A 14563-nucleotide genomic window follows, 5' to 3' on the forward strand; every position below is an offset into this window, starting at 1 on the left:
GTTGACCAGGATGGTCTCGATCTCTTGACCTCGTGATCCACCCGCCTCGGCCTCCCAAAGTGCTGGGATTACAGGCTTGAGCCACCGCGCCCGGCCAATTTTTGTATTTTTTGTAGAGACGGGTTTGCGCCATGTTGGCCAGGCTGGTCTCGAACTCCTATCCTTAGGTGATCTGCCCTCCTCCACCTCCCAGAGTGCTGCGGTTACAGGTATGAGCCACCGTGCCTGGCTCATTTTATTATTATTATTATTAATTATTATTTTTTTTTTTGCTCTGCCCCCTTTCCTCTTCCGGCTCATTTTCCCAAATCTGAAATGCATCTGGGCAACAGTTGCAGGGCAGGGTTCTTTCTTAATTAAATGACTCCTTGAGTCCGATTTGACTGTACCTTTAGTAGCTCTGCGACCTTGGGCAAATGCTTTAACTTCGCCGAATCTCAGTTTTCTCGGGTGTAAAGGAGCCCACCTAAAACCCAGGGTGTGGGTGGGTTAGGTGAAGGATTTGATTTAAAGGGCAGCGAATAAATAAAAGCTTGAAAGGTTGAAAGAAAGAAAACAGCGGTGAGGTCAGGACCTAGTAAGCGCTCAATAAGTAATTAAAAGGCAGTGTTGGCCGGGCGCGGTGGCTCACACCTGTAATCCCAGCACTTTGGGAGGCCGAGGCGGGCAGATCACCAGGTCAGGAGTTTGAGACCACTAAGGCCAACATGGTGCAAACCCACCTCTACTAAAATACAAAATATTAGCCGGGCGTGGCGGCAGTCGACTGTAATCTCAGCTACTCGGGAAGCTGACGCAGGAAAATCGCTTGAACCTGGGAGGCGGAGGTTGCAATAAATAGCGCAAGGCTGTGTCTCAAAATAAATAAATAAAAATAACGCTGTGTCCAGAGGCGTCCACGTGCACTGGCGACTGCCGGTCAGCAGGGGCCGCTGCTGCTGTCTCTGGGTCCTCCTGGCGCCGCAGCAGGCGCACGCGCAGCGCAGCCTCCCTGCAGAGGTGAATTTTATTCTTGGTCCCCACCCTTTAAACCCAGCTCATATTCATTACTGTACTTATTACAGCTGACCTGGTTGTGGCTGCTTGTGGTACTCAGGATTCTGCTATTCGTGAATATGGGGATAGCTCCTTACCTGCCAACAACTGGCTCCCCCCTGCAGCTGTGGGGTTGAAAATTTCCGTTTTTCCCTTACGCTGTCTCCTTAGTTTTTTAAATTATATGATATTCGAATTTTTCAATAAGCAATCCATGCACGCGAGAACAAATTCAACCTCTTTTTTTAAGTTCCGGGATCCACAGCCCCCCTCCTTTTTTTTGAAACTGGATTGCAGGCACCTGCCATGACGTCTGGCTAATTTTTGTAATTTTAGTAGAGACGGGGTTTCACCATGTTGGCCAGGCTGGTCTCGAGCACTTGACCTTGTGATCCTCCCACTGCCTGTCAAAGCGCTGGGGTTACAGGCATGAGTCACCACGCTCGGCCTCTTTTTTAATTTTTAATTTTTATTTTTTTGAGACAGAGTCTTGGCTCTGTCTCCCAGGCTGGAGTGCAGTGGCCTGATCTTGACTTACTGCAACCTGTGCCTCCCCAGGTTCAAGCGATTCTCCTGCCTCAACCTCCTGACTAGCTGGGATTACAGGCACTCACCACCACGTCCGGCTAATTTTTGTATTTTAGTAGAGACATTCGCTGTGTTGGCCTGGCTGGCCTTGAACTGCTGACCTCGTGATCCGCTCGCCTCGATCTCCCAAAGTGCTGAGATTACAGGCGTGATCCACCACACCCAGCCTAACACCTCTTTTAATGAGAACCTTTGCATTACATCTCTGAAATGTCCCCACTTTGCAAGGAAAAAACGACTGTGAAGCGCCTAACAGGGAACACAACACGTAGTAAGTGCTAAGTGCATTTAAAGATTTTTTTTTTTTTTTTTTTTTGAGATGGAGTTTCACTCATGTTACCCAGGCTGGAGTGCCATGGCGTGATCTTGGCTCACCGCAACCTCCGCCTCCTGGGTTCAGGCAATTCTCCTGCCTCAGCCTCCTGAGTAGCTGGGATTACAGGCACGCACCACCNCGCCTCCTGGGTTCAGGCAATTCTCCTGCCTCAGCCTCCTGAGTAGCTGGGATTACAGGCACGCACCACCATGCCCAGCTAATTTTTTGTATTTTTAGTTGAGACGGGGTTTCACCATGTTGACCAGGATGGTCTCGATCTCTTGACCTCGTGATCCACCCGCCTCGGCCTCCCAAAGTGCTGGGATTACAGGCTTGAGCCACCGCGCCCGGCGCATTTAAAGATTTTAAAGAATTTTATTAAAAAAGCGAAAACAGATTAAAAACTCATCCCCAAGGCTGGGCATGGTATCTCACGCCTGTAAATCCCAGCACTTTGGGAGGCCGTGGGGATTGGATCACAAGGTCAGGAATTCGAGACCAGACGGGACAACCTTGTGAAATGCCATCTCTACTAAAAACACAAAAATTAGCCGGGCGTGGTGGTGTGCACCTGTAATCCCAGCTACTCGGGAAGCTGAGGCAGGAGAATCGCTTGAATCAGGGAGGTGGAGGTTGTGGTGAGCTGACATCCCGCCAGTGCACTCCAGCCTGGCAACAGAGCCACACTCTGTCTCAAAGAAAAGAAAAGAAAAAAACAAAAAAGAAAAACTCATCCCCCAAATCGCTCATGCGCTTGACTTGTAACTTAAGACAGGTCTCGGACACAGGTGTAGGTGGTTAAGAACCCCTAGCGCTCACATCTGCTCCCTGCCACGCCCTCTGCCTTTCAGAGCTTCAAGCTGTTGGGTTTTCCCCTGGGTTAAATGGTGATGGCAAGATCAATCATCGATTAAATGAAAGCCAAGGTTGATGGCGCTTTGTAAAGCAAAGTACCCGAAGCATTTGCGAGGGGGAGGCATGTACAGGTTTATTTTAGAGTCCAGCCTGGAATTTGCATTACTTTTTGTGGTCCCACACCTCCCCCTCTCCCAGCCCAGGAAGAACACTGCAGTCGCTTTCCTGTTTCACAAAGTGAGTTTAGGGAAAGATTTACTGCAGGGGGTTCATTTGCACTGTGAGAACACCCTGCAAGAAATACTGAGTGCCTACTATGTGCAAAACGTTGGCTGGACTCTTCACAGTGAATAGAGATACTCAATTGAACGCCAATTCATTCCGAGCCAAAGATATGAAATACATTCAACTGTTTCTTAGGGTCAGATTAGGACACAAATGCTGAACAGTCTTCCTGCGCCGCCCCCTGGAGAGGAAATGAAATAGAAAATGAAATTGCGCCAGTAAAGCGCTTAGCCGGGTGCCTACATGGTAAAACAGCCCTGAAATAAGTAACTGTTTTATTAATAGCAACGTTAGCTAATTAAAATAGCGTTTATTGAGCGTTGGATATTAGGCGCGGTGCTAATTCTTTTAGATGTATTTAGTTTGTTTTACTCTCCCCCAAACAATAAGGTGGTATTGCTCACCCTTGATTTACAGACGAGGAAACTGAGGCACAGATAAATCCTAGCAGCTCTTAGAAGAAACACGCAGTGTGGTCAAGCTAGCAAGGTGTTTTGTTCACTGCTGTATCTACAAAACCCCTAATAATGCCTGGTGCGTAGATGCTCAGTATGCATTTGTGGGATCATTGATTTCGGTGCCTGCTTCTTCCTTTTTTGGGGACAGAGTTTCGCTCTTGCTGCCCAGGCTGAAGTGCAATGGCGCGATCTCGTCTCACTGCAACCTCCGCTGCCTCCTGGATTCTAAGCGATTCTCCTGCCTCAGCCTCCCGAGTAGCTGGGATTACAGGTGCCTGCCACCACGCCAGATATTTTTCCTGTATTTTTAGTAGAGACGGGGGGAGTTTCTCCATGTTGGCCAGGCTGGTCTCGAACTTCTGACCTCAGGTGATCCACCCACCTCGGCCGCCGAAAGTGCTGGGATTATGGGCGTGAGCCACCGCGCCCGGCCCCTTATAAAGCTTTGTGGTTTGAAATAATTACAGGCAAGGAGTTGCAAAAACAGTAGAGTGGTCGCGAGTGTCCTTTTTCCTCGGTTTCTCCCGGGGGTATCCTCTTACATAACAATGGCCAAACTCGGAAAATGACTTGGGTATAATCCACAGACTCTCTTCACCTTGTAATGTGGTTTTAATAGAAGTGCTGGACATTTTGCAAGCTAATATCGTTGCTATGGTTTTATTCTCAGTTAAAACGGCGCTCTTTGCTTTGTGCACCTGAAAACTGCACACCGAGGCGCCCCCGAGACGCCCAGTCTGTATCTAAGAACAGCTGCGCCGGCGCCGAAGGGGTCAACAGGAGACCCTCCCCCGTGCGCCTGCGCGGCGACGCTTCGCCCCGCCTCCGCAGAGCAGTCACATGACCCGCCCAACCGGCGTCCGCCTATAAAAGGCTGAGTGTTGACGTCAGCGTTCTCTTCCGCCGTCGTCGCCGCCATAATCGGCGCGACTCGCTTCATTCAGATCTACCTGGAAGAATCCACCGCCATCCGCCACCATGGTGAGCAACCCTGCCTCACTGGTGCTCTGGAACGGCGGCAGGGCCTTCGCGGGGCGGACGCTGCCTAGTCTGGGACGCTGGGGCTGTCGGTGCCTGGAGGAGACGTGGAGGCGGCGGGACCGGAGGAGCAGGGGCTGGGGAAGCGGCCGCCGCCATGTCTGTGCACCGCGCTGTTCGCCGAGCCCCTTCTCCGCTTCCGGGGACGCCGTAACCTTGCCTGGATCCGGCTGGAGCTGGGGTGGTAGCGGGGATGGGGGTGGGGAATGATGATGTGGCAGGCGTTGTAATGGCGGGCACCGCGGTGGAAGCGGGGAGACGGGGAAGCGCCTTATGTAACCCGCGGGCCGCAAGTTTGAGATCGATTTTCTGCCGAAGGACTAGAGGCGGCAGAGAAATGGCAGAACGAGCAAAGCGACGCCTGAAAGGCTCCCCTCTTTCCTCTCCAAATGTCTTCTCCCGAGGTTAACCTTCGGCCCTAGGCGCTTGTCCTTCCTGTGACTCCCAAATGTGCAGTCCATTTTTGAGACACGAGGTGTAGGATTGTGCTTTAGGGTCGTTCAGGCTCCCTGCTATCTCCTTGGATGGGTGGTCTTGTCTGATCCCCCTTGCTGAGGGATGACCTGGCATTTTATAAGGAAGCTTTTTCTTCGGGGAAGCCTGGGTGGCCTGGTGACAACGTGGAGACTCGAGGGGGCTTTGGGAGCGGGTGCACCCCTTATGTATTTGACCCTAGATACTCCTTAGTATGGTGCTTGGTACCAAGGAAATGTGTTGCCGCGCGGTTTTATTCCCAAGGAGTTTTATTTCTGGGTTGTCAATCCTGAATAACCCCTATTAACGGTGGTTCTTTGGAGATTGCGTGATGATTCTTAAGGGGTGTTAGGCTGGAGATTGGATGGCTGTGGGGCACCCTAGGAATAACCCCCTCCTGGCCTTGGGCCTGGTGTTTCGTTTGGATGGAATGCTCCATGCCAGGCTGTGTTCCTGGAAATGGGGAGCTTGTCTGAGCCTCCCCTGCTTGCCCAGGTGAACTTCACGGTAGACCAGATCCGCGCCATCATGGACAAGAAGGCCAACATCCGCAACATGTCTGTCATCGCCCACGTGGACCACGGCAAGTCCACGCTGACAGACTCACTGGTATGCAAGGCTGGCATCATCGCCTCTGCCCGGGCCGGGGAGACACGCTTCACTGACACCCGGAAGGACGAGCAGGAGCGTTGCATCACCATCAAGTCAACGTGAGCTTCCCATGCCCTCTGGACCCTGGCAGGGAGGTTCTGGCCTGGTAGCTGGAGGCCACTGGGCCAAGGTGGGAGGGGGGAGATTAGGCTATGTCTGTTTCCCTTGGTTTTTAAATTTTTGGCAAGAACGAGTGAGGTCCAGTCTAGCAAGATAGGTTGGAGAGGCACAGGGATGGGGGTACTGGGAGCTGGAGGGGTGTCTGAGTAGGGAGCTTAACTCAGTGGTCTCCCTCCCTGGGGGACTTTTCTCCACTCCTGGAATATCTGGAGAGTTTTACTGTCACACCTGGTAGGGGAGGGTGTTCCTGGCACTAGGGATGCTGGGAAACTCTTGTCTGTCACACTTGGAAGGGGAGGGAGTTCCTGGCACGAGGAATGCTGGGAAACTCCTGTGTTGCACTGGACAGCATTCATTTCGTGACAGTTTCTGGCCCCTGATGTGAGTAGGGTGAGTCTAAATGGTGAGAGGAGAGCTCAGTGACCGCAACCTCTTCACGTTCTGGGCGGTGCCAGTGTGACAGTTTTTGGTGTAGGCTTTTCATTTTTGCCGGAGGTGGGGGAGAAATGAGGAGGGAAGGATTGGAGTCTGGAAGCTTTGGCTGTCTAGCTGGGTCTTTTACTTGTTACTTTGAGTTGGGTGTGAGGAGGCTTGGGGGGACCAAGTCGGCTTGGAGGGATTCTGGACAGGAGAGCCCTGGCTCTGTGGAGCTGGTACCAGGAGTTCCCTGTCTTGGGGAGAGGGGACTGCAGAGGCAAAGGACAGGGGTGGGTTGGCTCTTGTGGGAGCCTGTCCAGGGATGAGTCATGGAGGGAGGAGCAGCCTGGCTTCTGACAGCATCCCAGCCTTACTGGGTCAGGTGTGGCTCCTGTCCCCTGACTGATCCTTCCCTCCCTCAGTGCCATCTCCCTCTTCTACGAGCTCTCAGAGAACGACTTGAACTTCATCAAGCAAAGCAAGGATGGTGCTGGCTTCCTCATCAACCTCATTGACTCCCCTGGGCACGTGGACTTCTCCTCGGAGGTGACTGCTGCCCTCCGAGTTACCGACGGCGCCTTGGTGGTGGTGGACTGCGTGTCAGGTAAGCATCGAGTCCTAAGGCAGGGTCCAGAACCCGGGGCCGTCCTAGCTTGAGGATGACAGTGTGCCCGGTTCCCTGCGTCCCCAGGCGTGTGCGTGCAGACCGAGACGGTGCTGCGGCAGGCCATTGCTGAACGTATCAAACCCGTGCTGATGATGAACAAGATGGATCGCGCCCTCCTGGAGCTGCAGCTGGAGCCCGAGGAGCTCTACCAGACTTTCCAGCGCATCGTGGAGAACGTGAATGTCATCATCTCCACCTATGGCGAGGGCGAGAGTGGCCCCATGGGCAACATCATGGTACGGCCTTCTCTGGCTGGGTGGTGTGCTTCCACAGCAGGGTTCTCAGGAGCTGTTGGGGGACAGAGTTGACTCGAGAGTACCAGAAGTGTGTTATTGGCAGGATTAATGGGGTGACAGAAGGGGGCAGGCATGTTCTTAACCGACTTGACTGGCCCTTGACCTTTGGGCAGTCAGAGGAGATGGGCTCAGGGAACGGAGCCCCTGGGTGGTGGAGGGACTGCAGGCGGGGCTGGCCCTTTGTTCGTGATGACTGACCATTTCTTCACTTTGACCTGATGTCTGCTGAAGAAATCCAGTGTCTGAGACTTGGATCCCTGGTGCTCAGCCTGCAGCTGCAGGCTCTTCCCAGGGGCCCTGCTCATTGCTGCTTCCTGTTTCTCACGCTTTCAGATCGATCCTGTCCTTGGTACTGTGGGCTTCGGGTCTGGCCTCCATGGGTGGGCCTTCACCCTGAAGCAGTTTGCCGAGATGTACGTGGCCAAGTTTGCTGCCAAGGGGGAGGGCCAGCTGGGGCCTGCCGAGCGGGCCAAGAAAGTTGAGGACATGATGAAGAAGCTGTGGGGTGACAGGTGAGCCCCATGGGACATGGTGGGGAGTTCCTGACACCCGAGGGGAGTGGCAATGATGCAGGGTTATGGTGCGGTATTCACGGCACAGCTGGTGCCCACCAGTCACCCTACAGAGCCCTGCCCAAGACGCAGGGGTGCCGAGTGGTGTTCACAGCGCGGCTCAAGCCCATCAGTTGCCCCGCAGAGTCTTGCCCAAGCGTGTCCCCTTGGCAGCCTCCGTCACCCCCAGGCAGCCCTGACTTGTTTTGGCCTGGGCTCTGCCCGCCAGGTACTTTGACCCCGCCACCGGCAAGTTCAGCAAGTCCGCCAGCAGCCCTGATGGGAAGAAGCTGCCTCGCACCTTCTGCCAGCTGATCTTGGACCCCATCTTCAAGGTAGGCGGGAGGGCTGCGCCAGCACCCTGCGCTGTGTGCCAGTGGGACTATTGGCGCTTGGACCTGGGGTCTCCCCCGCTTCCCTGTCAGCTGACTGGGCCCATTTCCTTGTGGGGCAGGCGTGAGACAGGAGGAGGCGCAGCTCCTAACTGAGGTGGAGTCAGGGCTCCTCTCCCGAGGTCTGGACTGCAAGGCCAGAGCCTTGGGACTGCTCCTATTTGGTGGGGGTGGATAACTGGGGGCTTTGGTCACAGGTGACCATTCATTGACTAAGTTAGGGCTTGTGCACTTGTCTAGAAAGCACAATGGGCTTTTCTCTTCTGCTCTACCATGACATCTCCTCCAGGTCCTGATTTGCTCAGCTGGCTGGGCACCTGGTGGGCAGGCCATGCCTGCTCCCACTCCTGCATTGCCCTCGCGCTGGCCCAGGTCTCTTGAGGAAGCAGCACCAGGCATCCTCGTGCTGTTCCCAAACATGCTTACTTGTCTCCGGGTGGTGAATTTAGGTGTTTGACGCCATTATGAATTTCAAGAAGGAGGAGACAGCAAAACTGATAGAGAAGCTGGATATCAAGCTGGATAGTGAGGACAAGGACAAGGAAGGCAAACCCCTGCTGAAGGTGCGTCCCAGGCTTGGCCCTCGGGATGGGGGCAGTGCACACTGCGTTCTCTGGGTGCTCCGACAGCACAGGTCTGGGGGCTGAGGTCCTCAGCTGGGCAGGGGTAGCGGCTGCCCCTTTAGGCTCCGGGTGCTGCTGAAGTCACATTCCAGCAGCCAGCCCCATCTGGGAAAGGTGTGGGTAAGGGTCTTGGCAGGTGTGTGCCTGGCCTCTTCGGCCTTCCAGGAGGGGACATGCTTTGTGGGAGAAGGTGACTCCTGACTTTGGCTTCCATGGCTTGTGCACGGGGCTTTCCTGGGCTCCCCAGGTGTCTCATGCGCCGCCCTCTGCCCTGCAGGCTGTGATGCGCCGCTGGCTGCCCGCCGGAGACGCCTTGTTGCAGATGATCACCATACACCTGCCCTCCCCTGTGACAGCCCAGAAGTACCGCTGTGAGCTCCTGTACGAGGGGCCCCCGGACGACGAGGCTGCCATGGGTATGTGGTCCTGGGGGCCGGTCCTGAGCTGCAACTTGAGGCTGTGGCCAGAAGACTTGCCATTGCCAAGGTTGTGTGGGCTGCAGGGTTCCGAAAGGATGAGCCTAGCTGGAATGAACCTTGTGGGTTTTCTCTGTTCCCTCAGGTATTAAAAGCTGTGACCCCAAAGGCCCGCTTATGATGTATATTTCCAAAATGGTGCCAACTTCCGACAAAGGTCGGTTCTACGCCTTTGGACGGGTCTTCTCGGGGCTAGTCTCCACCGGCCTGAAGGTCAGGATCATGGGGCCGAACTACACCCCCGGGAAGAAGGAGGACCTCTACCTGAAGCCAATCCAGAGGTGAGCAGCTGGGTGACGGCCACTCATGACCTTGAGGTGAGGAGCATGGAGGGAGTGTAGGGCGACACTTGTGCCAGCCATGGCTTTTGTCATCATGGCCTAGTGAGGGAGTCCCTGGAGACGCCACAAGCCCCAGGGCACAGCAGACTTTAGCTCATCTGTGTTCCTGGGTTCCAAGTTGGTGGCAGCAGCCTTGTTCCATACCCAGGGAGAGGGCGGTAACTCCCAAGAGGATGTGTTTTCTGGCAGCCCCCACGCAGCAGTCGGGGCCTTGTGGAAGCCACCTGCCTGCCTTGGGACCAGGCAGGACGGCCCCACCCTCGACCTAGAGGATCCAGCAGAACTATGGCCTTCTGCTTCTTCCCAGAACAATCCTGATGATGGGTCGCTACGTGGAGCCCATTGAGGATGTGCCTTGTGGGAACATTGTGGGCCTGGTGGGTGTGGACCAGTTCCTGGTGAAGACAGGCACCATCACCACCTTCGAGCATGCCCACAATATGCGTGTGATGAAGTTCAGCGTCAGCCCTGTCGTCAGGGTGGCCGTGGAGGCCAAGAATCCGGCCGACCTGCCCAAGCTGGTGGAGGGTCTCAAGAGACTGGCCAAGTCCGACCCCATGGTGCAGGTGGGCGCAGAGTGTACCCGCTGTGGGTAGACGCTCTGAGGGGGGACGGCTTGGGGCCTCATCTGTGGCTGTGTGGATTGCTGTGGTTGTAAGATTGGAAAGGAGGGATTTCCAGCTGTGCGGAAACCCCTGCTTGCATGGAGATCATACCTCGAAGGTGGAAGTCCTATAAATGGGGACTCCTGCCCAGGCGACCACCACCCTCTCCTAGGCTGCTCTGCGCATGTGCACTGTAGCTTGCGGGCTTATGTTTCTTCAGTTCATGGTGTTGAGAAGCAGCACGAAGCATCTGTGGGCTTCGTGCTGCCTCAGGTGGTCCCAGGATCCCGGCATCTTCCTCTGAAATCTTGTTCTGGTAGAGTCTAGCTTCTCCCCAGCTAAGGGGAACCAGGGAGCCTGTTCCCGGCTCCGTCCCCCTACGTCGGTGCTGACGCGTGTCCCTTTCAGTGCATCATTGAGGAGTCGGGAGAGCACATCATCGCGGGTGCCGGCGAGCTGCACCTGGAGATCTGCCTCAAGGACCTGGAAGAGGACCATGCCTGCATCCCCATCAAGGTGAGCTGCCAGCCTCAGTGATCAGCTGTCCCCCATGCTCCTCAGGCTGAGACAGTCTATTTCCACTGTGCTCTGGGCACTCAGTCCTGCCCTCAGCTTTAAAGCTGAGCTGGGCTTTGCACAGGCTCCTAGACTTGATTTTGGCCTTGGTCTTGTCTTAGTTCTTTCTTTAGTTTTCTTCATTAGGGTCTTCTACAGTCACGTGGGATTGTTTGTTTTCTTGTTGTTTTGAGATGGCGTCTTGCTCCTGTCCTGGAGGCCGGAGTGCAGTGGCGCCATCCCTGTTCGCTGCAGTCTCCGTCTCCCGGCTTCAAGGGATTCTCCTGCCTTACTCTCCCAAGTAGCTGAGAGTACAGGTGCCTGCCACCACGCTCAGCTAATTTTTGTGTATTTAATGGAGGCTAGGCTTCTCCATGTTAGCCAGGCTAGTACGCCTGACTTCATGATGCACCTGCCTTGGTCCTCCTGAACTGCTAGGATTACAGGCATGAGCCACTGTGCCCAGCCAGCGGGGCTGATTGTGAGTTCCTCACAGACAGCTCATCCAAATGGTTTCTGTGCACAAACACAAATTCTCAGTGGGGTCGGGCCAGGCCTGCTCTAGACCTTGTTTCTCACTCATGAAAGCTTAGAATTGCACAAGCCCGTGGTTTTCGGTGCCGGAGAGCTCAGTGGAGCCCTGCTCCTTGTCCTGGATGGCGGTGAGATATGCTTGCCGGTGCAACGCTGACTCCTTGATTCTGACTGGCATGGTTCTGCCCGGCTGTATTAAGTCCGCCTCGCTGAGAAAATCTTGTAAGGATGCCTCTGTGTGTTAAGTTGCCGCTTCCTCCAGGCAGGTGTGTGACCTTCCTCTTCTTTCTGCAGAAATCTGACCCTGTCGTCTCGTACCGTGAGACCGTCAGTGAAGAGTCCAACGTGCTCTGCCTTTCCAAGTCCCCCAACAAGCACAACCGGCTGTACATGAAGGCGCGGCCCTTCCCCGACGGCCTGGCAGAGGACATCGACAAAGGCGAGGTGTCTGCCCGCCAGGAGCTCAAGCAGCGGGCGCGCTACCTGGCCGAGAAGTACGAGTGGGATGTGGCCGACGCCCGTAAGATCTGGTGCTTTGGGCCTGTCGGCACCGGCCCCAACATCCTCACTGACATTACCAAGGGTGTGCAGTACCTCAACGAGATCAAGGACAGTGTGGTGGCCGGCTTCCAGTGGGCCACCAAGGAGGTGAGACACAGCTCACCATGGGCAGGCCACACCCACGCTTCCAGCCTCTAGAAGGGACCTCATGGTCCTGCCTTCCGGGACAAGGGACCCTAATGGGGCTGAGGTGGGCAAGGCCAGTCCCCTCAGTGGAGACCTGCGTGGCTTGGCATGGGGAGGGCAACAGCCAGGGTGCACTCGGCCCTTGACGGCAGCTCTCCCCTTACCTAGGGCGCGCTGTGTGAGGAGAACATGCGGGGCGTGCGCTTCGATGTCCACGACGTGACCCTGCATGCTGACGCCATCCACCGTGGGGGTGGTCAGATCATCCCCACAGCGCGGCGCTGCCTCTACGCCAGTGTGCTGACTGCCCAGCCGCGCCTTATGGAGCCCATTTACTTGGTGGAGATCCAGGTGAGGCCCCCCCACCCGCCTGTGACCCTGCCCCTGTCCTGCCCAACAGGCACTGACAGTATCTCTTCCATTCCGGCAGTGCCCAGAGCAGGTGGTTGGTGGCATCTATGGGGTGTTGAACAGGAAGCGGGGCCACGTGTTCGAGGAGTCTCAGGTGGCCGGTACCCCCATGTTTGTCGTCAAGGCATACCTGCCCGTCAATGAGTCCTTTGGTGAGTTCCAGCCTGGTGTGTCTCACATAGCCTGGCAAGCGAGGGAGGTGGGACAGAGGCCCAGTTAAGCTGAGGCAGGAGGTTAAAGGAGGTGGCCTGATGGGTCATGTGACCCCCAAATCACTAAATTCACCAGGGAGGCTCTCATCTTCAGGATGAGAAGGACTCGGGGCCAGTAGAGCAGCTGAGCTGTCGCACAGGGTCCAGAATGAGCAGGGACATGAGTCCTGGGAGCGGCCTTTGAGCAGGTCTTTTGTGAAGTGCTGGGCACCAGGCTGAGTGTCTCGTCTGCAGGGTGACTCTGGCTGAGGAAGTAGCTTTTCCCGCCCTGCTACCTCCTAGTGGCCCAGTGAGCCTCTTGCTTCTCTCTGCAGGGTTCACCGCTGACCTGAGGTCTAACACGGGCGGCCAGGCCTTTCCCCAGTGCGTGTTCGACCACTGGCAGATCCTGCCCGGAGACCCCTTCGACAACACCAGCCGCCCCAGCCAGGTGGTGGCGGAGATCCGAAAGAGCAAGGGCCTGAAGGAAGGCATCCCGGCCCTGGACAACTTCCTGGACAAATTGTAGGCGGCACCTCCTGCAGCGTCTGCCGCCCCGGGGACTCACAGCACCTACAGCACCACGTCCTCACGTTCTCAGACGACACCCGGAGACTGTCCCAACACAGCGACGCTCCCCTGAGAGGTTTCTGGGGCCCGCAGCGTGCCATCGCTCAAGCTCAACACTTGATGCTGTTTCTTTCGATATTTATTTCCAGAGTCCAGAGGCAGCAGACACGCCCTCTTTGCAGGGACTTACTGGGCCTGTGGGGGAGGGGGAGGTGGGATGGGACACCCAACACTTTCCATTTCTTCAGAGGGAAACTCAGATGTCCAAACAAAATTAACAAATGCATTAAGAGGTTTATTTGGGTAATTGGCCTGTTGTGGCTTTTGCCTCAGAAAAGGGAAAGGAACAAGCAGATAGATAATTTCTAGCAGGCAGGAAGTCCTGTGTGGCGTCACCATGAGCACCTCCAGCTTGTACTAGTGCCATTGGAATAATAAATTTGATATGGTGGTGACTCCATGCTGGGTCTTTCTCACACCGTCTTCACAGGGGAGCAGGGCTGCCCTGTAGTGGGCTCACCAGAACCTGGAAGGGGACCTTGGTCCTAGATAGGTGCAGCCTGGGGCTGCCTCTGTCAGAACATTCTAGAATGGTGAGAATGTCCTACCCATGTCGTTCAGAGAAGCAGCTGTCGCTGCATGGGTCTACTGCACACTTGAAGTAGGATCGTTGTGGGAAGGAACTAAATTATAAAATGTCACTTTGTGTTTCCGTGGCCTTGTGGATCGTGGAGCTCCCGGATGGATCTGGCAGGCTTCAGCGATCCTCCAACTTGCTCATGAGCTCACAAATTCTGCCAGCCATCAGATTTTCTGTAGTCCTGACCCCACTCCTGATGAGCTTGCTAGAAACCCATTTGCTTGCTTTTTTTTTTTTTTTTTTTTTTTTTTGTCAGGAGTGGATTTGCTTGTTTTTAATCTTCTTCTTTTGAGACGGAGCCTTGCTCTGTCACCCAGTCTGGAGTGCAATGTGTGCGCAACCTCCACCTCCTGGGTTCAAGCAGTTCTACCTCAGTCAGCCTTCCGAGCAGCTGGGATTACAGGCAGCAGCCACCAAGCCCGGCTCACTTTTGTATTTTTAGTAGAGATGGGGTTTCACCATGTTGGCCAGGCTGGTCTCGAACTTTTAACCTTGTGATCCACCTGCCTCAGACTCCCAAAGTGCATGGCTTACAGGCATCAGCCACCTCACCTAGGTGAGCTCACAAGTTGTGTTCATCAGATTTCACTGGTCGCCCTAGTCCTGACTAGCTTCTGGAAACCCATCAGGTTTTTTTGTTTTTGTTTTTTGAGACAGTCTTAAAGTATTGTCTAGGCTAGCGTGCTGTGGTGCAATCTCAGTTCACTGCAACCTCCCCTTCCCTGTTTGAAGCGATTCTTCTGTCTCAGCCTCCTGAGTAGCTGGCATCACAGGCGCCCGCCACCAC

At 55.0% G+C, this 14563-nt stretch overlaps 1 protein-coding gene and 1 non-coding gene across 2 annotated transcripts; both read left to right on the plus strand.

Annotated features, from left to right (window-relative positions):
* The first annotated feature begins 4390 nt into the window (after positions 1 to 4390).
* Positions 4391 to 13596, plus strand: EEF2 (eukaryotic translation elongation factor 2). The gene is made up of 15 exons (XM_017507391.2): positions 4391 to 4518; positions 5545 to 5759; positions 6660 to 6841; positions 6929 to 7140; positions 7534 to 7712; positions 7981 to 8086; positions 8593 to 8706; positions 9044 to 9182; positions 9328 to 9523; positions 9891 to 10149; positions 10597 to 10704; positions 11572 to 11925; positions 12133 to 12315; positions 12395 to 12527; positions 12902 to 13596. The coding sequence occupies exons 1-15, from the start codon at positions 4516 to 4518 to the stop codon at positions 13093 to 13095; spliced, it is 2577 nt and encodes an 858-aa protein (XP_017362880.1). The 5' UTR covers positions 4391 to 4515; the 3' UTR covers positions 13096 to 13596.
* LOC119468090 lies at positions 7383 to 7448 on the plus strand. Its single transcript, XR_005196710.1, has one exon. It is a non-coding gene; the product is annotated as a small nucleolar RNA SNORD37 (small nucleolar RNA).
* Positions 13597 to 14563: the final 967 nt, after the last annotated feature.

The sequence above is a fragment of the Cebus imitator genome, unplaced genomic scaffold (genome assembly GCF_001604975.1).
Source record: "Cebus imitator isolate Cc_AM_T3 unplaced genomic scaffold, Cebus_imitator-1.0 Scaffold375, whole genome shotgun sequence".
NCBI classification, from domain to species: domain Eukaryota; kingdom Metazoa; phylum Chordata; class Mammalia; order Primates; family Cebidae; genus Cebus; species Cebus imitator.